The 24020-nt window shown below is 51.2% G+C and overlaps 1 protein-coding gene across 1 annotated transcript; it reads right to left on the bottom strand.

Annotated features, from left to right (window-relative positions):
- Positions 1-1547: 1547 nt before the first annotated feature.
- On the bottom strand, positions 1548-22392 carry SLC40A1 (solute carrier family 40 member 1). The gene is made up of 8 exons (XM_036319970.1): positions 22092-22392; positions 21579-21646; positions 17147-17306; positions 14697-14812; positions 13592-13718; positions 6851-7096; positions 5283-5942; positions 1548-3138 (listed from the first exon to the last, which is right to left on the bottom strand). Exons 1-8 carry the CDS (start codon positions 22132-22134, stop codon positions 2825-2827), a joined length of 1734 nt encoding a protein of 577 aa, XP_036175863.1. The 5' UTR covers positions 22135-22392; the 3' UTR covers positions 1548-2824.
- Between the last annotated feature and the right edge of the window lie 1628 nt (positions 22393-24020).

Below are 24020 nucleotides of genomic sequence, written 5' to 3' on the forward strand. Positions count from 1 at the left end.
GCCTGGACCTATGAACCAGAAGGTCACGGTTTGATTCCTGGTCAGGGCACAGGCCCAGGTTGTGAGCTGGATCCCCAATGGGGGGCCTGCAAGAGGCAGCCGATCCATGATTCTCTCTCATCATTGATGTTTCCTCTCTTCCTCCCTTCCTCTCTGAGATCAGTAAAAATATATTTTTTTAAAGTGAGGAATTTGCTTTTAAGTGGAAACACTTAAATGTGATACTTTTGTGAAATGCACCGAAGTGTTAACGAAAAGGCTGTCCTCCTGCATCTAACTACTCCCCTCGTCTGCCTTAGCTGATTGGCCTTACATGGATTTGAGTTCGTTCTGCCATTTAGAAACACACCAGAGAGATGCCCACCTCATCACCTACCCCATCCTCCTCTGTGCCCTTGAGGATCAGCAGCAAAAGCCGCCTAGCCCAGCAGCTCCTCTTCCATGCCCCTCCTCTTCCTGCCCTGAACGCACTCCCCCCGCGAAGAGAAGGGGCAGCTGTAAACACTCCTCTGAACTCTGCAACGTCAAGCTCCTTCCTCCCACACGGGCCCTCTCTCCCCAGGCCCACAGCCTGGCAAGAGGCCCGAGTGAGGAGCTGAGCCTTTCCTTGGCTAACATGTTCCTATTCATTTCACAAGGTCACCGGCCCTCAGTCACAGCTGCAAACACTCAGGGCAGATCTCCAGCCCCGGCTCCGCCCCCTGGGAGAGTCAGGGATGGGTTCCAGGCAGCAGCCAGCCCAACGGAGGCCTCTGCAGTCTGTTCAGAAGTCACGCGCAGATCAGTAGCTGTGGGGTGAGGCCACAGGCTCCCAAGCTCCCAACTTAGGGTGAAGAAAAGGCGCCTGTGATCCTGTGTGAGTCACAAATGCGCCCCCAGTACATGGGGGCACCCATCAGTAAATGTGTTCAATATAGACTGTGGCTCTACTCAAGGGACGATCAGCAGGAATCTATTTTTTTAAATATATTTTTATTGATTTCAGAGAGGGAGAGAAACATCCATGATGACAGAGAATCATGGATCAGCTGCCTCCTGCACGCCCCCTACTGAGGATCGAGCCCAAAACCCAGGCATATACCCTGGCCGGGAATCAAACCGTGACCTCCTGGTTCATAGGCCCATGCTCAACCCCTGAGCCACGTCGGCCGGGCGGAACCTGTTTCAGCTGTCATGGGTTAGGCTCCACTTCTAGTGATAGGAGACTACCCCGTCTTCCAGTCCCCGAAGTGCTTCCGTAGGATTTGACTCCACCAGGACGGCGGGGAGGTGGGCAGAGCTGGCTTTATGCCACCACCCCCAGTTCACGAAGAGAACAGAGAACTCGGAGCTTCATGTGGTCCCTCCTGGTCCAAGCAAGGGGGCCGGGCCTCGCGCTCACTAGTTTTCCCCCCCCGGCCACCCGCCACGAGAGCGACACAGCCATGACGGGTCACCAAGAGGCTGTGGCCCTTCCCAGAGACCAAAACACACGATCAAAACAGAGGACTGGTGACAAAATAAGTTGTTTTAAAAAATTAAAGAACACAACTGAGGCCAAAGCCATCAAGATTTTAAAAATACTTTTATATAGAAATATTTTACAAAGATTTTACAACGTAGCAAATCATGACATACCATAGAAAGAAGAAAAAGACTCGACCTCAAGGATTAGGAAAGTGCTCATCGTGACGTATTGCCGTCTCCACGAAAGTGCATAAACGTTAAGGCAGAGTGCCTGCTGGTACTGGCATGTTGCAAAAGGACTCGCCAAACAGTTTTTAAAAATATATACAAACGTCTCCCGCCCCCCCCCCCCCCCCCCCCCCACGCTTCTCAGAGACATTTGAAAGGAATTCATTTAGGGGCAGTCTTGCTCTGCGACTGGGTAAAAATAGCTCCTGGGTACAATCAAGGGGAAAACGCTCCACCCCAGCGAGCTCCTAACAAGTCACGTGACCGACAACACAACCCCTTTCCCCTGTGGGCCTGCTTTCCATTCAGCCTGCGGGCAGCAAGCAGACTCCCTCCGCGGCTGGGAGAGGGGAGAGGCCGTCAGTGAGGGTGGCGGGAGTTACCTCCAGATCTCGGCCCTTCGGTGCGAGTTTCTGTGGCCAGACTGTTGGCGCGTTGGAAGTCATCATGCATTCAGTGTTATAAATCTACTGTGCGGCGTTGCTTCTACCTGCAGCGTATGAGCATTTTACAGAGTGCTGTGTAGGTTAATACGGTATGTTGCCCTCTCTGATAATACAAATACCAAGGTGCTCTCTAGAGTTCAGCCATAACCCTGTTAGAGAATTCTACTGAAATGTGTTGTTTTCCACATTTATATAAATCCCTGCAGATTGTCAGGGTCAATGAGGATAATACTGGTTATGAAACTTTAGTCTTCCTGCTAGGAGGAGAACTGGTTTTAATAATGGAATAAAACACAAAGAAAAGTAAATTAGCTGGACTTGAACGAGAGTGAGTCTTAGGGCAAACTGACATCTGAATTCTACTACAGAGAATAAATATCTGCCAAAAATTAACTTAATTCACCCGACTCACCACTCTTTTATGGAAAATTTTCTCTACTCAGTAGAAACAGGGGAAAATCAGTGTATGTGCCATTTTAGTCTCTATCTTTAGACTTTTTCCTTTCCTACTTTTTCCCATCCTGGAATGGAAGGGAAGCTAACCAGTTCACTCAGCTGACTGAGGTTTTGGAAACAGCGTTTAGCCTTCAAGACACCGTTGTGGTAAAACCAGAGGGACACCCAGCCAGGTAGGGGAATGTGAAGCACAAAACAAGCACGCGCTCTGTGTGACCTAGCAACAGGGATCAGCCGGCGAGACGGGCTCACACAGCAGACGTGGAAGCCTGGTCTTCGCTCGGGGCGTCCTTCTCGACAGGACCACAGGCGAAAAGCTTGCTGCCCAGGGTCTTCTGGGCAAACCGGAAATACATGATGTGGCCCATGGCCACGAAGGAGACGGAGATGAGCACGAGCAGGCCGAAGGCCTCCGGGTTGGGGGCCAGGATCACCATGATGAAGTGCAGGAGGTCGAGAAGGTAGTTCATGGAGTTCTGGACACCGTTTATAATGCCTCTTTCTGATTCTATTACATTTTCTTGCAGCAACTGTGTCACAGTTAAATCAAAGGACCAAAGGCCTGTGATGAAGAATATTTTTTTTAGAAATGGTCAGTCTCTAGAATTTATAGCCATATATTTCAGACTTATAGGTTGAAAATCTGTCGACACGTGAAAAAGTCACGTTGGCCCCATTTCTTTAAAGCCACCATATGTATATTGATCACAGCCTTGCCTTAGAGAGTTATTTTTCATTAAGAAACAGTACTGGGTTACCAGTGGCTCTAAGAAATGATATTTACAGCCACCTGACTCTACAAACTTCTTAATTCTGTTTCTCTGTGATTATTCATACTATGAACGAAAAGCTCTAAAATCACAGACATAATTCCATTGTAAGTACAGTCATGTGCCAAACAATGATGTTATGGTCAAGGACAAACCACATATTCAATGGTGGCCCCGCAAGGTTCTACTAGAGCTGAAAAATTCCTATTGCCTGGTGACATCATAGCCATGGTGACACGCTAGCGAGATGTGTTCCACGTTTGGATGATGCTGGTGTAAACACACCCACTGCACTGACGGATGTAGAAAATATAGCACGTTCAGTTACACCCAGTACATAATACTTGATAATGATAATTCCTGACTAGGTTATTGGTTTATGTATTTACTATACCAACCTTTTCTCCTTATTTTAAAATGTTCTCTTTCTACTTATTAATAAAAAAAAGTTTGCCCCGACGGTGTGGTTCAGTGGCTTGAGTGTCACTAGACCTATGAACCAGGAAGTCACGGTTGGGTTCCCTCCTGGATCCCCAGTAGGGGGCGTGCAGGAGGCAGCCAATCAATTATTCTCTGTCATCATTGATGTTTCTCTCTCTCTCTTCCTCCCTCTCCCTTCCTCTCTGAAACCAATAAAAAAGATAAAAAATAAAAGTTTGCTGTGAGATAGTGTGTCATGTTATGCTGGCAGCAGCCTCGTCCGTCTCAAGTTACCGCGTCTCCTGGTTGCATCATTTCTCTGGTGCGTGATTTAATCTGGTGTTTTGCACAGGAGCGAGCCGGGCAGGCTTGGAGGCTGAGACTCACAGGCTGTGCATCGGCCTGGTGGACAGTAGGCCAAGCCATGAGGTGTGCGTAAGGCGCTCCTCCGTGCTCACACAACCAAACCGCCTCCCCACACACTTCTCAGCACGTTTCCGCCTCGTTAAGCAGCACATGACTGTGCTGGTGTTTTTCAAGTTTAAATGAACTGACCTATATATTGTCATGATTAGAGTGTAAGGAAACGTTAAACCATTATTACCTTTACTGCTTGGGTTCTAAAGCCCCTGCAATAAAGCTGTCTCACTTGGAATATTAATGTCTCTGATAAATTAACAAACTGCTTTGTACCAGAAGATAAAAATACGGTTTCATTTCCAGAATAATCCCTCAGTACTCTATTAATGATTACTTACATTTTGCTTTGTAAAAGAAGTCTTTACACTAGGTTGCCTTCCAGAGCTGTAAAATCCATTTGTTTGGCAGAGTATATAATAAATACAGGAACCTTTGGGAGGTTTTTTCCTAACGGCCATGTCCTTTTTAAAAATTTAAACCAAAAACACCCACCAACTGTGTACTTATCTTTTTGCCTTGTACCATAGAAACATTCTCCAAATTATAGTCCTATGGGGAGAGTTATAGCCATATGAAGACTCTAAATTACCAAAGGCAATATAATTATCATCGCTAATCTCTTTTTAGGAGTTAATTAATAACATTACAACAGCAATACTTAAAATATCCATTTAGGAAAAACTTTCAAGCTCTAACCACATTTTATAAAAGCACAAATATACTTTTTTGAACTATAAAAATGCCATTATGAGAGACTATTACACATAAGGGTGGACAGTGAATTCTGCTTATATTAACACTCAGGGAATATTGGTGAATTCTCTGAACCCCTATTGCGGGCATTTTATTCTGTGTTCATATGTCTTTTTACTGATTTCAGAGGAGAAGGGAGAGGGAGAGAGTGACAGCCATGATGAGAGAGAATCATGGATCGCCTGCCTCCTGCACGCACCCCCCACTGGGGATGGAGCCCACACCCCAGACATGCGCCCTGACTGGGAATCGAACTGTGACCTCCCGGTTCACGGGGCGATGCTCAACCTGTGAACCCCGCAGACCAGAGCTCCCCTACCCCGCAACCCCAAGGCGGACTCACCGATCCTAGCAGCAATGACGCCCGCGAACAGCAGGCTGACGGAGAGGACGGACTCGGCGCTCAGCCCCAGCTCCCACTCCGGGGCGGCGAGGGTGGTCACGGAGCCGTTGGCCGAGGGCCCGCCCGTGGAGAAGGGGGGGCCGGGGGCGCCCGTGGGCATCGCAGGCAGGGGCTCGGCCTGGATGAACCTGGAGCGGATGTCTTGGAAGGGGGACACGGACAGGTCCAGCGGGCTGCCCGGCATGAACACGGACACCACGCACAGCACCAGGCAGGAGAGCTGCGCGCACCCCGAGATGAGCCCGGTGCGCACCAGGCCGCAGCGGCGCCGCAGCCACGTGAAGGCCACGGTGCCCCCGATGCCGGTGACGGCCGAGGCGCCCATCAGGAGGCTGAGCACCGAGCCGCTCAGGCCCTGCGTGTAGGCGTAGCCCGTGGTGATGCAGTCGAAGCCCAGCACCGTCATGTAGAGGAAGGCGAGGCCCAGGCCGGCCAGGAACACGGGCTGGTGGTAGTAGGAGACCCAGCCGTCGCGGAAGGTGCGGAAGGGCTCGGCCAGCTGCTCACTGCAGCTGGGCTCGGGCTCCGGCTCCAGCGCGTGCACCGCGGGGTCCTTGTCCCCCATCAGATGAGTGGACTCCAGGGGTTTGGGCTCAGTTTCTGCGAATAAAATACATCGGTTATTGAGGGGAGAGGACATGGGGGGGGGGAGCCAGTTATTTCACTCAATGTTCTTTCTTCTCTTTCCCTCCCCCATGGGGGCCCTGGGCTACTACGGTGTAAGAGGCATTTTCTTCTCCTCTGGGCATCACAGCCGAGGAACCAGCTCCCAGTGGCAACTGCGTTACATAAACAAAACGCTGTTGATTTCGATCCACGTGCTCTCTTTGAAACTCAACGCCTACCGAAGTAAAACTCATCAGATGCAAACAGTAAGTAAATGCCTGTGATGGGCTGGGCCCCTTCGGCACCATAAAGAGAACGGAGAATCGCCTCTTCAGAAGAACTCAGTTTGGGGCAAAAGAAGAGACGTTTGGTTCTAGAGACTTTGGTTCCGATAGGACCACTGGCATTCAGGAGGCCACATCAGAGACAAGCACAGTGGCTGTCGGGGCGAACAAAGCGTCGGATTTGGGGAACCTGTTCAGGCTCCATTGTCTGGAAGCCCATCTTCCTCCTCTCTGGGAATAGCCACCTTCAGGTCCTCACTCCCTTCCACCGTCCGACAAAGCACGTCCATGGCGTGTGACTCCTAGGAATTCTGCTCTTCTCAGCTTTCTTCCCATTCCTATGGCTCCACTTTGCTCAGCCACCGCTCAATTAGCTGCCCCTCTGTGTCTACTGCTCAGGAAGGAAGACGGCCAGGGGTCCCATTCCAACCCCCGGGGAGTCCCTCCTCAGGCCCCCCAAAGCCTGGGTGGTGACTCGCCCACCAAAGTGGCATGTGCAGCCTCATGCAGGCCTTCGGGGGGAGTGAACTCTGATATAAACTAAAAACAGTCTGGGCTTCCCCAGCACCTAAGGTCTGGACAGCAGAGTAAAAGGACTGATCGCTGTGTTGGATTTACCTTTGTGTACATTCAGCTGTTTCAGCTCAGCTTCCTCCACTTTGAGAGTGACTTTCACGGCTAACGCAGGGGTCTTCTGGTAAACCTTCCAGAGCAGAAAGTACTCCACGCACATGGACACCAGATTCCACCCGGAAATGAAGCCACAGCCGATGACCGCAGAGCCAAAGGTCATAATCTGGCCAACAGCCATGGGCGCCAAGATGTTGGTTAACTGGTCGATCCTGCGAACCGTGGCATTCATATCTACAGGGGCAGGCGAAAGACGCAGATAAGTCTGCAGCCATGGAGACTGCCTGCCAACACGTACCAATTCGGAGGCCATGTGTGCAGGCTCCTAACGTGTAAATCTGTAAAAGCGCTCTATCAGCAAACGATAACCATTTTCTTAGAAAAGTATTTGTTGTTTGGATCAAGTCATAATAAATGTTCTTCAAAAATCATGATTCCCTTGGGATTGTAGAAAATCATCTAATATTAGCTTTCAAAATGAATACAGTTGTGAGTCTCCATTCATTTTTTCCCCCATAAACATTAAGTAAATGCCTGTGATGAGCTGGGCACCTTCGGCACCTTAAAGAGAATGAAGAATCGCCTCTTCAGAAGAATTAAGTTTGGGGCAAAAGAAGAAACTTTTGGTTCTAGAGACTTTGGTTCTGATAGGACCACTGGCATTCAGGAGGACACACCAGGCAGACAGTCAAGCACATGCATGTGGGTTTAGGGAAGAAGTAGGTACCAGATTCAGAATCCATCAGCTGGTTGGTTTTAAATGTAATGAGACTAAATGAGGTCGTCTTGGGAGTGAGTGTAGATCAAGAAGAGAAAAGGGCCCTAACCAGTTTGGCTCAGTGGATAGAGTGTCGGCCTGCGGACTGAAGGGTCCCAGGTTCGATTCCGGTCAAGGGCATGTACCTTGGTTGCGGGCACATCCCCAGTAGGGGGTGTGTAAGAGGCAGCTGATGGATATTTCTCTCTCATCAATGTTTCTCTCTATCCCTCTCCCTTCCTCTCTGTAAAAAATCAATAAAATATATGTTTAAAAAAGAAAAAAAGAAGAGGAAAGGTTTGAAAACTGAGTCCTGGGCACGCTGCTGTCTGGAGGTCAAGAAGGTGAGGAGGAACTAATCAAACAGGAGAAAGACCAGGAGAGATGGTGCCCCAGCAGCTCAGAGGTAACAGTGCTTCAAAGATCAGGGAGTAACCAGCAAGGAGGTGCTGCTGCTACGGAAAGAAAATGCGCCCTGAGCAGAAGCTCTAGGCTGGTCACAGGGCAGGAACTGGGGACATCACACAGGGCCGTCTGGGGGAGCAGGGAGGACAAATGCTTGGCTGAAGTTGACTTAAGAGACTGCTGCCCACTCCAGGGGACACCATCTATATTGAGTGAGTGGTGCGGCCTGCATGCACAATGTCAGTGCTGCTCCCTGGCCTCTGGAACAAGGCCCTGACCAAGGAAAGGAGCTGGTGAGCAGACAGCTCTTTTTGTTAAGTTGCCCTGGAAACACACACACACACACACACACACACACACACACACAGAAATGGGGTGGTAGGTGGGTGAAGAGAGGGATTTTTGTTGTTAATCCTCATCCGAGAATATTTTTCCATTGATTTTTTAGAGAGAGTGGAAGGGAGGGGGAGAGACAGAGAAAGAGAAACATCGATGTGAGAGAAACACATTGATTGGTTGCCTCCCGCATGAGCCCCGACAGGGCCAGGATGGGGCCTTCAACCGAGGTATTTGCCCTTGACCAGAACCTAACCCAGGATCCTTTAGTCCATGGGCCAACACTCCATCCACTGAGCCACACCGGCTAGGGCGAGACAGGGAGGGATACTGAGAAGAGAAAGACGATAGCCTGTTTCTATGCTGTAACAGGAATGACACCGTAGACGAGAAGATGCGGGTGTACATCTGCAGCCCAGGTGGCAGGGTTGTTCTTAGACAGGAGCACACACAGGGGCGTGGGCCACGCGTACGGCTTCCAGCCCGGGCGGAAAGAGCGCTGAGCTGCTGGGAGCACATGGACGTTCTCCTCTCACTTCTTTCATTTTCCCAGGAAAAGACAAGCAAGACCGCGGGTGAGAGCGGGAATGGGAGAGGAGCCCCTGACCGCCGTGGACAAGGAGAAGGCGTGGCATCGTCCCTCAGGAGGGGGCGGAGGCAGGGAGCGGAGAAAATGGTATGAAAAGGCCAACTTGCACCCGGTGGTCATGAATTTTCAGAACAGTGAGCGAGGTTGGGTGCGTTTCTCCATGTTCTGCTGTGAGAGGTGGACTTCCCCAGGGTCTTATAAAAGGACGGTGACAGAGGGGAGAGGGCCAGGTGAGTGATGACCATGGAACCCTGGAATGTAAGCTGGTAAACAGGGAGCCGAGAGGGTCAGACACGGGAAAGGTGGTGGAATTGATGACTGGTAGGTAACGACCAGGTGGGAGGATTGCTGGGGCTGGGGTCCCGAGGAGTGAGCCGGAAATAGGAGGTGGCCGTCCAAGATGTGGATGCCTACGGCCGAGATCAAGGAAGGGAGGAGTTGGTGCTGATGGCAAGGCCGAGGCTGTGACCATGGAAATATACAGCTGAGTCAGAGTGGAGGACAAGAGGAGCGAAGGAGAGAAGTCAAGAAAATGCCCTACTGTCTCCTTCTCTATCTCACGGAGTGGAAATTAATGAGGCGGCCTATCGGCCTGCAGGGCGCCCGGAGGAAAAGCCATACGTGACCGACAGCGCAGTCAGGGGCATTGCCTTCACTCCTTCCCCGTGCTTCCTGCTCCTCAATTACCTCCCAATCCGTCCCCGGAGTGTGTGACGCTGCTGTGATAACAGGAGAACTTTGACCCGGCCCCTTCACCCGAGAGGCGAAGGCAGCTCTCCCATCTCAGCCATGACCGTGTCTGCTGAGGTTCGCTGCTCCCGCCCGCCCCCACGAACACATTCCCAACTCCTGCGCCGACAGAAACGCCCAGCATCCATCCACACCACTCGACCATTTGAATCCAGGCTCTAGAGAGGAGAGACCCTCGGGTCTGGAAGCCCCAGAACCAGTTCGTTACCATAACTTGTTTCTCTTTTCAGCTGGAAACTTCTGTGCCACCGCCTCTGTCTCTTACATTCTATTAGGAACGCAGGAACGCCTGGGCGTGATCTAGTGTCAGAAGCTTTTGTTTTTCTGAAGCAGAATGAACTAGATAACAGCCTTTTTAAAGACCTAATCGCCTCCCTGGCCCCAGGCACGAGAAGAATCAGTCACCCCAATGTGCAAACATGTCCTCTTTACAAATCTACGCAAACAGACAAGTGTGTGCTCATTCGAAACCCATTTAACTGTTTTCAGCAGCTGTGACACAGAACACGACATTAAACAGCCCCTGGCTGTTATGCAGGGCATATTACATCTCATAGACTAATCGTTTAAAACAGCAGATTTGCTGAGCAAATAGCAGCCGGCGGGTTTGTACACATCGAACACGAAATCAATTTTTCGTCAACAGAGTTCAAACAGGAAACTTATCTGCCATTCTCGACCAAGCTAGCCAGCAGGTGTTTCTTCAGGATGGTGGGCGAGGAAAACCCCCGAGGCTGTTCATAAGGAGAGATCAGCAAAGGGACGAGGAAAGGATGTTAAGCAACAGATGGAGCGAAAAGCCTGTGAGAAGGACGTGAGTTTTAAACAGGTTTGAGGGGCACAAGAGGACGCTTCAATAAAAACCCTGAATCACGCGTCTGGACAAATCAGTTAGCAGATCAGTGGACAGCATTTATGTGAAAAACTGCTTTTTCTGCAGCTGTCTGAGCCAGGTGGCAACAGCGCTACTCCAGCCTGATGCCCCCGAAATTCTAAACTTTTTAACCCCCCACAGACATGTCCTCCTGTCTTTACCCACAGTGTAAACTCCCAACTTCAAAACTCCTCGGAAATCAAGACTGACTGATCTCGGGGGGGGGGGGGGGGGGGGGGGGGACCAGAAAGGATGAACCAAAGCCTTGTGTGCATATAGGCACAGCCCATGGACACAGACAATAGTGCGGTGAAGGCCTGGGGTGGGGCGGGGGCTGGGTGGAGGGAAGCAAGCATGGGGGGGGGGGGCATCTTCATACAGTCAGCAATTAAAAAAAGAAAGAAACAACGGGAAGGGAATGGGAGCAGTTCGCACACAGCTCACCCGTCCTCTTTATACACACCCCTTCCCCTCCACCCGCCCACACACGCACAGCACACGCACAGCACACGCACAGCGCACGCACAGCGCACGCACAGCACCCACAGCCCTGCCTGCTGGGCTCCTAACTCTTTGCCTGAACCACATGCATGATTCCTGCCTGGAGGAGGTCGCACTGTGTAGAGACACAAGCTCAGAGCTACTGGGAATCCCCTCCTCTCTTCTCTTTTTCCTTTATTCTACCTTTTTTGTTGCTCTTTAACCCCTTTCTGTTGTCCTTTAACGCTGCCTTTAAGCAGAAACAGCACCCAAAGCCCATGGTGAGACCCCTGCTGGCCCTCAGGACTGAAAGGTTTTGTATCCTGTGTTGAAACATGGTTCCTATAACACAAGCCCCGGGGGGAGACGCTGAGAGAAGACAAGGCATAGGTTTTGCCTGCACTGGGGCCACTAGCCGGACTGCTGGCCGAGTGAGCACCACTGGCCAAAAGCTAACGCGGGCAGCTTCCTCCCTTCCTTCACCCGAGACACTCCAGCGGCTGGAAAGCAGGCTGGCTGGCCTAGTTTCCCCGCTCCGCAATCATTCTCAACATGAAGACAGACAGCTGAGCCCCGCCGTGTGGCCCATGTTTCAGCAGCGACCGATGAACCAGGAGGTCACGGTTGGGTTCCAGGTCAGGCACATGCCCGGGTTGTGGGCTTGATCCCCAGAGAGGGGTGTGCAGGAGGAGTTTCTATCGCTCTCTCCCTCTCCCTTTCTCTCTCTGATTTCAATTAAAAAAAAATTTTTTTAAAAAAGAAAGCTTGCTGAGAAACAGCCAGTCATACGTTTCCTGTCATTCCGCATCACTGCCCAGCCAAAACGATCCCACAAAGTTGTGTATATTTCTTTCCTTTTCTTTGTTTTGTTTATATATTTAGAAAAAAATTAAAGATTCTGAGTAACTTTGTCTTTAAGCAATACTTTTTTTTTTTTTTTTACAGATTATTCAGACTTCAGAGTCTAAATGAGTTAAGAAATTCAGATAAGGGAAAGAAAATCATTTGAAAACCAACCCCTCCCCCCCCAATATATTCCATCAGATATATTATTTTCAAAATATATCCTTTTATGCCCTCTGAATTTGAAAACACGGACATGTCTTACATACCTAAATTCGTATGCTAAAAAAGACTTATCTTACAGTTCAATACGACAAAAAGAGATATGGGATTACTTCCTCTCGGTAAATGGCCACGGGAAGAAAACTCGATGCGAATGGCCACTTCAGCTCCAGGGAGCACTTCCTGCAGCAGATTCGCCTGTGCTAACGGCATCCTGTGCGCACCATCCTACCTAGCATCGCTCTGCACCCCTAAGTGAGGATTCCAGCAGATTCTCTCCCTTCTAGCCTTCCACAGGTTCTGCTCCTTCTCTCTCCCCTTCCTTTCTATCTTTTTTTTTTTTTAACCGCATGGTCCAAAGTTGTTTGCTAACTTCAGCACTAATCTTGTCTTCTGTGCCCTAGAAAAGCTAGTTAAGGCGTGAGGAAAGCCTTTCTTGTCTGGCAGGATGGTTGGGCAACGTGTTTGTGAGTCGCATTGTCTCAGTGTTGATTCAGCTGATCTGATCAGCAGATAGGTGTGGCCTTCCTCCTTCACCTGTCATTATCAATCCAGTAGGTGTCTCTGTGCTGTGTGAGGGGCAGTGGGGGGGATGCTGAGTGAGGTAGGTTATGCTGAGCCCCGGGAATGCTGACGTAACAGGGCACGAAGCTTTGCAAGCATTCTTCAGTCTTTCTGTGGCCTCTTGTGTATGTTTTCTAATGAAGGACTAAGACTATAAGCTTCCTAAAACTGTATTCGCTCCTCTATTTCCTTAGTATTTGTAACTGCAATTATATTCCATCAAATATAATGTAATAGAAGTTATAGGTTATAACTTTAAAGGAGGAGGAATTAACGTATAGAATCTCTCCTAGAATTAAGCTGTTTCTATTCGGTTTGGAGAAAAATAATATCCACAGTATGACTGTAAGTACTGGTGATCATCTCCATAGTATGGCCAATAAAACCCCATGTGACATTTTCAATGTTCTAAGTATTAAGTGAACATTTAGAAACCATTAACAGAACTTTTAAAAAAGTAACCGCTCAAAGGAAATGTTCTTCCTTTTGCCAGGCCTGCATAGAATAAAAAAGTTCTTCATTATCCTATAAATTAACTTCATAGCATGGAGATAAATCTTTGCACTGAGACCGATAATGTGGTAAGAAAAAGACGATCCTTTCCATTTGTCCTTAAGAAATACCCAGAAACGAAGGCTCACAGTCCCATTCACCACTGATGAACAGTGAACCCTAACACGGTCCATCTAGCAGTGGTTCTCAACCTTCCTAATGCCGCGACCCTTTAATACAGCTCCTCATGTTGTGGTGACCCCCAACCATAACATTATTTTCGTTGCTACTTCACAACTGTAATTTTGCTGCTGTTATGAATCGTCATGTAAATATCTGATATGCAGGATGTACTTTCAGGGGTCGGGACGCACAGGTTGAGAACCGCTGACTAGGGGAAAGAGAAAAGCGAAGCACCTGCTAGTCTGCTCCTGTCTTCGCCTGCGACCACGACGATCCAGTCCCGCTGGATGGTGATGGCAGTGGCGGTGCTGGCCAGGTTGGCGATGTTGGCGATGGTGATGATCAGGATGTAGCAGGAAGTCTACAGAGTCACAGGGAAAGGCAGAGTGTCAGGGTCCTACACCTCAGCATGCAACGTCCGTCAACATGGCCGTTGGTGGCATAACAATCAAACTGATTTTAATTTCATTCTAACCAACCATTTTATCTTATACACATGAAACCATAGATCCCCAGGGTCCAGCTAAAGAGCACAGTATCTTCCTAATCTGTATCCCCCGTAGCACATATAAAAATCATACTAGTCACATGAATAGTCACGTGACGGTTACCGTGAAGTGTTAACATAGGGACCGTTTTACTGTTTCCCCCACAGATGTCTCCTTTGGAGAAAGTGTTAAGGGGAAAGTGCTGTCTTAGTCTTTTCATCAACAAAAAGGGAATGGACCTGAAGATTTCTACGGTCATTCCTGGCTTGGACACTCCCCAACATCGACCCAAATATGCATGAGAAGATCCAATGGTGACATCAAATCCATCCCTTTCCACCAGACCCATCTCTCTTTTCCATGAAGCTCTCATAAAATCATAGTGTGAGGAGCTATCTAGCCCAAGCCTGCCTCCAAAAACACCAATTTTATTGGAAGAACACAATCATGACTGATTAACATATATAGATAATATTTCTTATGTAGTATGAACGAATTACAGGTTAATACTAATGGGCTGAAAACTAACAACTGAATTATATTATGAACTCTTAGAAATGCTTTTGAAAACAAATAGGAAAAAACCCATAGGACAAAATTTAAATTCAAACAACTCTTAACGAGTACCTGTTATGGGCAAAACATACACACACACACACACACACACACACACACACCCCAAAAAAACAAACCCACAACTAAATAAAACAAAAAGTTGGGGGGATATTGTAAACACAGAGATCAGCGTTAAAAGGTCCCATTTGAAAAACAGACACTCCCTGGCCTCCGAAGGCTTTCTCGCACCACTGCCCACGCTCAGCTCCCGCCATGCGGATAGCGGGAGGACTTACGAGGACCCATCCGTGGTACATGGTCAGCAGCTCGTCCTTGTGCAAGAAGACCATCATCAGGATGATGCCACACAGGATGACCGACACGTTCTGTATCACCAGCGATGTCTGGGCCACTGCAGGGAGAGACCATGCTCACTACACGCTACACCAGGACGTCCCAGCGGGCTGCTTCTACCCACCCATCACTGTACCATTGCCCAGTGCCATGCCAACTACGGCAGGAAATAAACCAGCGTGACTGCAGTGGATCCCGCCTCCCCACTCCCAGGACAGCCACCAGGTCACACCCTGCACTGGCATCGCAGACAGAAGGATGGAGTGCCCATCCCTTTTCCTTAGTTGGAGCCCTTCATAATGACACATTTCCATTCTATTTACTCTCATGAAGGCTCACTATCACAGGCAGATACACAGATTACACAGGCGCGATCCAGCTCCCAGCTCTCTCACCCATGGATGCTCACGCCAGAACAGGTAGGAAGTGGTGAGGGAGGGGAAGAAGGGGTCCCGGATCCGTAACCTCCCCGCACAGGCCAACCCTGATCCGATAGGAAGTGCGGGCACACAGAAGAGACGTGTGAAAGTCTGTCGGGAGGCAGTGCGTGTTTCCTTTGGCATCGAGGTCTGTCACTGCTGTGATGCTCTACGCTACCCCTCCCCCTACAGAAAACGCGGCTTTCTCGGAGGGAGGCAGCCATCCCTGTAGTGAAGCGTGGGCGTCAGGACAGGTGACGCCCGGTGAGGACCCCTGGGCGTCTCCTCTCCCACGCCAGGCAGAGGACCCCGGGCAGGACGCTGAGGTCCCGCGTGCTGTGTCTGGACGGTGAGGCCGGCGCACACCTGCCTGCCTTCCTGCAGAGTCTGATGCTCCAATAAAACGCTCACCGAGCGCTCCTTAAGCAAAGCGCCGTGTGTGCGTGTCATGACAGCTCGTCTTCAAGGACAGCCACGCGCAGCCTGGCTTGGAGGCCACATCACAGCCTCAAGAAACAACAAACCGCCCTTTGAAATTAGCTTGAAGTAGAACCCGGATGTGTAACTCATCCATGGGTGCATTCACGGATTGCATGAGGATCGAATAGCAACGGAACAAGGTTCTTAGCTCTCGGGACCCCACTGGCTCCAGGGAGGATGGGCAGGTGAACAGGTAACCACCAGGGTGTACGCAGCACAGCAGAGGCATGAGCTGAGGCTGATGGGCACAGAGGGAGATGGGTTAGCTCCGCCTGGAGACCAGAGGAGACTCTCATGGAGGTACCAACGAGCTGATTCCACGGGACCCACGCGGGCGCCTGCTGGCCCACCAGCTCTCCTCCAACTCGGTGTCCCCTCTGCCCTACAGCGTCAGTGCGCCACAATCATAGGCTAAACACCCCCATGGATACCATGTCTCTGTTCCTGTGAATGATGGTGTAAAAAGCCAGGAATTCTTTTCTGGGATAGAAACATTTTTCTATCCGCGTTTGGGTCTATTAATCCTCACAACAGAAAGAAGTGCATCTTGACCATTTTACTAAAAGCATCAGGCCCCGGGATTTGATCATCAGGGCTCTCCTTACACTGACGGGAACAAAGGGTAGCCCAGCCCTCCCCCAGCATCCGAGACAAACACGGCCGGCTGGGCCTTCGAACGATCAGCGGAGCAACTGAGGGAAACGCTGCCCTATTCGTCCGAATACCTGAACTGCTCACCCACTTTGTCCTTTCCTGTAGCAACCTGACGATGTCGGCATTCATGCCCGGAGTAAATGTGAATGTATTTCTCTCTTCTTTGCCCTAAAACATGTATAACTCGGCCCTCCGCGCGGCAGACTCAGACATTCTCTCTTGAATCTGTACTTTCCAATCCCCTGCGTGAGATAGTCGCCCAGGGCGCGGGAGCGAGCGCTGCCCAGGAGCCTCACACTAAAGAGACTCCAGTGTGAGTCCCGGTTAGGAAGAACCCAGAGTCTAGTAAACTTTCAATGTTTAACACGGTTCTCAGAAAAGCCTACGGGGTTAATCATTGACATGTGGGATGTCTGAACAGCCAGAGGTGCTCCCCCAACCTATGAGCTCAGTATCCTGTCGCCCTAGCCTTGCGCAGGGGCCCAGAGCCTCGGTGGGGAGGTGCGGCCCAGCCCCCAGCACTCAGCGGGGCGCACAGTGGGCCACCACAGGGGTTTCCCTGCAGCTCAGGTGCTGTTCCGTGAATACAAAGGCATGGCTGTAACAACACTCACCTTTATTATTATTTTTTTTAAATGTGTTCTTATTGATTTCAGAGAGAGAAAGGGAGAGGGAGAGAGAGAAGGAGGAGAAACACCGGTGATGAGAGAGAATCACTGATCGGCTGCCTCCTGCACGCCCCCTACTGGTCATGTGCCCTGACGGGGAATGGAACCGTGACCTCCTGGTTCATGGGTCCACGCTCAGCCCCTGAGCCACGCCGGCCGGGCAGCACTCACCTTTGAGCCTGGCGTTTTTATCCACCCAGTCGCCGATGATGGCCCCGAGGACCAGCACGGACCCGGCCACCACCAGCCCGTAGACGGCCGTCAGCAGCAGGCTGTTCCCGTAGAGCTCCACCAGGAACACGGACACCGCGAAGTGCCACATCCGGTCCCCCTGGAACCAGAGGGAGACAATGGTGGCCGAACCATTTTCGTTTCTGGTCAGTTATTCTCAGGAAGCGGCTTGCTTCTCTGAGGACACTTTCTGGCCCCTCAGGAGGTTTTCGAGGTTGGGTCCTCTATGGATGGAGCACTGGCCACGGGCAAGACTGTCCATCCTGCCACGTGGAAGCTGCTCTGGCTCAAGGGCTAAGCAAACCGGAAAGAACATGCTATTAGTGAAACACACAGAATCCTTCCCATTCCAGAAAAAACACGTTTCCGGACCTAAGAAGGTGTTTTAAGACAAAAGCCGATGCCAGGTGTGTCAGGTTCCGAGCCTGGAAGGGCCTGTCCTGAGGTAGTTTACCTCTGAATCAGCATGAACCTAGAGCAGAGCTTACGAACAGTAGGGTGCCTTGAATGCCAAAAAAAACCAAAAAAAACCCCCACCAGTTTCCTAATTTGTAAAATGATAAGAATGAACTATCTCTAAAGCCTTTTGTAGCTCTAATGTTCTAAAATCTATGCTCCACTTCACAAACAAATTTCAAAGTCATAAAACAGCGGGGCAATCAGAAGGATGAAATTAGTATGGGCCAACTCTGGCACCGCATAAAAGAAGACATCAGAAATAAATGCATAGCAAGCAGCCATTTTTACACTTTAACAAAGATGGGTTTTGAAAGGGGAAAGAAACTACTTATTTCTTCACTAGAGGCCTGGTGCACAAAATCCGTGCACTGAGGGTGGATGGGGGGCCCCTCAGCCCAGCCTGCGCCCTCTCACAGTCCAGGAGCCCTTGGGGGATGTCCGACTGACGGCTTAGGCCCACTCCCCATCAGTCGGACATCCTTAGTGCTGCTGCGGAGGCAGGAGAGGCTCCCGCCACCGCCGCTATGCTCACCAGCTGTGAGCCCGGCTTCTAGCTGAGCAGCGCTCCCCCTGTGGGAGTACACTGACCACCAGGGGGCAGCTCCTGCGTTGAGCGTCTGCCCCCTGGTGGTCAGTGCACGTCATAGCAACCAGTTGTTTCACTGTTGGGTCTATTTGCATATTAGCCTCTTATTATATAGGATTCCAGAGTATACAGGGAGTTTTGGGAATTCACCACTGCAAAATGAGGCATGACAAACTTTTCAATGAATCAGTTAAATTAATGTATAAGAAATCTATAATGGACCTTGTTATATTTTAGGTTCCATTCCTAACAGGTTAACATAAAACAGGACAACACTGTTCTATCATAACCTACCCCTGGAAATCACTACAGGACACATTTCCAGGCTAGATTCTTATGGGATGGGGGAGAAGAGGTACTTGATTCTGACCTCCATTCCTCTGAACAGCTCCCAAGGAAAGACTAAAACACATAAATGCGCCAAATGAGAGGTTGCCTCAACAAGTGAGTTTCCTCTTTTTTAACCTAAAGAGTAAGAAATATTATCCCACCACTATTGCTTCTTCCTCTTTTTTTGTTTTGTTTTTCTATCCTATCTTTTTTCCAACGGAATTTGTTTTAGATTCCTCCAGAGCATCAAAACGGGTGCTATTCAGAGGCAACTTTCTGTCTTGCCTATCCCGTATGGCATGGCCCTTCCTTGATAGAAGGGAATAAAATTGCTCCAGTTACCCCAATTTCCAAAGCCTTTTCGTTGTAAGAAGTAACAGCTTCTATGCTCACAAAACCCCCAAATCGGGTAAACTCTAAGTAAATGTTGACCAAGTACAACTTGCAAGCCCACCCGTTCCTTCCTTACGTTCACTCCCTGCCTTCCCATAAGCTCCGGCCATACTTGCTTACATGTCCATCTACACCCAGTGGACTAAGAGCTGAAGACCCACTGAATATCAGTGTGTGAACAATCAGTCATTCCTCAATACGTTCCTCTCTTGTTGAGAGGGACTACGGAGGCACCAGAGATTCAAGTGCATGAAAATCAAGGTCCATGGTCCCATGCAGCTTGCATCCCAGTGAACAAAGACCAAAAATACATCTAGAATAGGTCAAGCAGTGTAAATGCATGACAAAAAATAAAGGTAGGATGGGGTTGGAAGGTGGCATTTTGCATGAGGCAGTGACAGAGATCTCTATGAGCAGGGACCGGAAGGAAGGGAGGGCTGGGCCATGCAGACATCTGGGGTATAAAGGGAGACAGGTCATAGGATGGTGACATAAGATGGAAGCAACTGGCATCCTTTCAATGCCTTTCACTACCGGTTATCTTTCTGTGATTAGATACAGTTGTTAAAGCCCATACTAACCTATATTAAAAGCTCCCTGATAGAATCCACTTCTTACACTACTTGGTATTTGATATAGTGTCTAGAGCAGCGGTTCTCAAGCTGTGGGTCGCGACCCCTTTGGCGGTCGAACAACCCTTTCACAGGGGTCGCCTAAGACCATCTTGCATATCAGATATTTACATTACGATTCATCACAGTAGCAACATGACAGGAAGTAGCAATGAAAATAATTTTATGGTTGGATCACAACATGAGGAACTGTGTTTAAAGGGCCAGAAGGTTGAGAACCACTGGTCTAGAGGAAAACGTATGGATCCACTGGCAGGTAGAAATGAAGTCAGAAATAAAAGCTTTCAACCCTACACACATTTAAGCTCGTATAACCTTCTACAGTAACACCTCCATATTCAGTGTACAGGAAGCTATGGTGTGGCAGAGTTGGCAGGGAAATAGATAGATAGATGCAGATGCATCAGCTATGATTGTAGTTGCTGTTATTTTGTTTGTTTGTTTGTTTTTTTGGGGGGGGGAGCTTGCTTTAAATACAACTTTCCCACAAGAACTCCCTTTGCTCAACTTACTTGTAAAATTGCCATAAGCTTGTCACTTTGCTATGGAATTTACATTCTGACCAAACAACCCTCTTTTGGCAAATCTGACCTCCCCACCTGTGAACAGAAGGTCACACAAACCCTAAACGTACCAGGATTTGGAAATGAGGCACATCGCTGCCCTAATGGACAGGCCCAGACCACAGGTGAGAATTTCAGATCCTCTCCATCACTTGTGATTGTTTTGTGTGGTTTTTCAATACTTCATACTTACTGAGTTAAACTGGAACACCAAACCACTGAGTTAGATTAATGGAGAGTACTCTCACTAGCTTTCCACCCAGAACCGGCAGCTACGGGAAATGAAACCTGCGGGATTCCTCCGTGCTCACATGTGCCTGCAGGGCCCTGTCTAGGCCTCGGGAGAGAGGCGCCTGCCTCCCGCAAGGCCGGCTCTGCTGCTGTTTCTCCAGGAGCTGATAACCCGGCTGAGCATTCCCCCAGGGCCCGGGCGCAGATTTCCTCCTACGATAGTGGGCATGCACGTCTTCAGGACGATTTATGAGACGTTTCCAACTTAAAAGGAAAGCAGCCGTCACCAAAGGGCCTCTCTAAGCTCCTTCTCCTTACCTACAGCTCTTAAACACACACAAGGTGTGAAGAGAATACACTCAGACTCATTGCTTCTAAACCAGAAGAACAAGTGCTTAATTTTAAAGAGTCTAATCATGAGTTAAATACATATCCAACACCCTTTTGGGATTAGTCTTTCTTGGGGGGGAGTGGTTTGAGGACAGAACCCAGGCCCACAGAAACACAGGGCCCCTTACAACACCACAGAGGAAGTCAGAGGAAAAACTGGATCAGGTGATGACTTTCAGTGCATGATGGTTTCAACATAGCCTGAGGGGCCCCACCCATACCTGCCTACAGGTAACATTTTTAAAGACCAGGCTTTTCATCACTCAGACATTTGTGTTGGGGATACATTTTATTTACATTAACCTTAGGATGCTATGTTCAGCCTAAGTCCGTCACTCCGCTGTTCTCCTGTAATCTCATAGTGCAGTATGCCGAAGCAAAAATTTAACGAAAGAAAATTAAAAATTAAAACATGAGGGAAAGAATAGGAGGTATCTGAGACAGCCATTCATTCTTAGCAGCAGATATGACCACTTACTAAGCCTGGTAACGAAAAAAACAAACCATTGGCAAACAAGGCAAGTACCACTGCTGTGGTTAAAGCTGTCCTTCGCTACTTGTTCAACCTACACAGAGTGTAATAACCTGATAATTAAATAGTATTTACTAACCCTATGGGAAAATACCCTAGGGGGGGGGGACACTTTTTCATCAAAGCATGTGTTTGGATAATGTTATGTCTCTCGCTGCCCGACAAACAGGAGGGTGGCTTAAAACAGCTGGCCCCAGTCAAAGGAAACCAGAATTGTGCAAGTGTGAGGTAAGAATGACTGCACAGGCTCACTTACCCAAGTGGATAAGAAATGGCCCACGTAGAGAAGGAACTTCGCCGAGGTCAGGTAGTTTGTTAAGGATTCTGTAAAGACACACACGGGGCGGGAGATCAAAAGCATATTTTGTCCCTGGAGGTAGAGGAGGTTGGAATGTGTGTCCGTTTTAAAGGACCATGAAGCAGGACCATCAGGAACGACGTGGTGGGGTTGGCCAGGGTCATGTTATCAGGCCGCGCCGCGCGCGCTCGCATTCAGCAGGACCTTGGCCAGTGGGCTGCGCGCCTTTCCGGCAGCGGGAGAGCGGGGCCAGCCTTCCTGGGCTCCAGGTCTCCACCGAGGGCGCCCGGCTGCCCAGCCCACTCGTCCGGTCCGGCCTGCAAGCCCCTCTTCCCTCCCCCCCTCCCCCGGGACTCCCATGGCTCCCTCCAGCCCCTCCAAAACAGGAGTCAGAGGAGCTACCGGGCGCTCTGCTCGCCCTTCAGCCACAGTCCCCGGAGCCCGCGAGCCCGGCACCTGGCGGCCACTCACCGCAGCATCCTCCCGGGCGGTCCTGCTCGCGTGGCCGGGTCATGGCCGGCGCCCTGGCTCAGGTGCTCGGGACGGGAGTGCGAGGAACGGCGGGAGCGCCTCCGGGAACGCAGCAGCCCAGCCCGGAGCGAGCGACGGCAGCTGCAGGGCAGAGGCGGGTCTGGGGGTCCGGGGTTCCTTCCTAACTTAGCTATCACTGTAGCTGAAGTCGGAAGGCAAAGCCTTATGGACGCGCCGGAGCTGCTGCCCGACCGACCGCGCGAGCCGATCGCTGCCCCGCGCGCCGCCGCCGCCGCCCGGCCCGGCCCGACCTTATAGGTGCCCGGGGCGGGGCTCCGTGCGGCCGCCCCTCCCTCCCTCTCGCTCCCCGCCCCGCGGCGCGAGCCCGGCCGCCCCGACCCGACCGGCGGTGCGGCCTCCACGCCCCGATCCCCGGCTGTCTCCGCCCGCGTCCCCGCGTCCCCCTCCGGCTGCGAACAGCTGCGGCCCCGGGGGGCCTCCCGGTGACTCCCCGCCAGGGAGCGCGCTCCGGCGGCCGGGGCATCGGGAGGCGCTGGGGTCGGGCTCGGACCCCGGCTGCGAGGGCGGTGGGGAGAGGGGCGCACGGGTGGGGAGAGGGGCGCACGGGCGGCGAAAGGGGCTCACAGCCCTGGGGGCAAGGAGGTCAGCGCTGCCGAGCTGCGGCCTGGGCGTGCGGAAGCCTTTTTTTTTTTTTTTTTTAAACGAAAACCTTCACGTAAAGGTGTGTCCCCGGCCGCTCTCCGGCTTCCCGTCCGGCCACCGGTCTGCCCGGACGGACGCACAGCGGGTCCCTCCGAGCCCAGCATCAAAGGGCAGGAAGGGCGCAGGGACCCGAGCCGCCTCGGGGAGAAAAGCGGCGGGAAGGTCGAGTCCAGCCCAGAACTCGGGTCTCCGAGGCGCCCCGGCTGCAGCGGGGAAAGCAGCCAGGCTTCTCCCTTCCCCATCCTGTCCCCCCGCCCTCCCTCTGCCCCCAGCCGGTGAGGGACTGAGGGACCGGGAATACCGGCTATCCCGGTCATTCCTGGCCCGGCCCGGCCCAGACAGCCTTTCCGCGCTCCCGAGGGGCAGGTGAAGGATTCGGGAGCGACCAGACTCACCCTCCTCCCCGCCCCTCATCCCGCCTGCCCGGCCCCTCTGCCTCCCAGGCGTGACCTTACCCTTCGCCAACTCGCCAAATCCCGGGAGGGGGTCCTACAGGTGCCACAGCGGCCGGATCCACCCGCGGGCCCAGGCCCGACTGCTCCCGGTGTGCGGGGAGACGCGTGCACACCGCCCTGTATCAGAGCGGCCATCAGGAGCCGCGGGTGGCGGCGGGCGGGGCGCAGGGGGTTCGGTTGGCGCGCGGTCTGGAGGGCAGAGATAGGGGTGCAGTTTAGCTACTGCTGTCAACCGCCTTCTCCCTTCCAGCACCGCTCTCCCCTCTTCCCACGGCCTTCATGTCCTTCCTCTTCACTCCCAGGGGGGTGAGGGGCTGTCTTCTGAGGTTGGGAGGAGAGGGCCAGGTATCCACATGCCCTGGAGGTAAACCGAGGCAGCTCCTGGGGGGAGACAGGAGTGAGCCCTCCAGGCCGGCACCTCTCTCCCTGGAGGTGATCTTGTGACGGGTGGGTCCACAGCAAAGCACAGGGATAATGGTGTTTGCACAGGCCTCTCGCCAACGGGCCTCCCAGCGCTTTCCTGAGCTTCCTGGGCCACAGAGGAGCCCTGTGCTGCCAACTCCCAGGTGCCTTAAAGGAGGTTCCGTTGATTTTTTAAAAGTTTATGTCTGGACCAGCTGGTGCAGCTCAGTGGTTGAGTGTTGACCTATGAACCAGGAGGTCATGGTTCGATTCCCAGTCAGGGCACATGCCTGGGGTTGTGGGCTTGATCCCCAGTGGGGGGCGTGCAGGAGGCAGCCGATGGATGATG

Source organism: Myotis myotis, unplaced genomic scaffold, assembly GCF_014108235.1.
Source record: "Myotis myotis isolate mMyoMyo1 unplaced genomic scaffold, mMyoMyo1.p scaffold_m19_p_8, whole genome shotgun sequence".
NCBI lineage: Eukaryota > Metazoa > Chordata > Mammalia > Chiroptera > Vespertilionidae > Myotis > Myotis myotis.

Coding starts and splice junctions, on each gene's coding strand:
- SLC40A1 (XM_036319970.1), bottom strand. CDS start 22,134: ATGACCCGGCCACGCGAGCAGGACCGCCCGGGAGGATGCTGCG. Junction 14,813..17,146: donor TAAAAACGCCAGGCTCAAAG/GTGAGTGCTGCC, acceptor CTCTCCCTGCAG/TGGCCCAGACATCGCTGGTG. Junction 3,139..5,282: donor CGTCATTGCTGCTAGGATCG/GTGAGTCCGCCT, acceptor TCTTCATCACAG/GCCTTTGGTCCTTTGATTTA.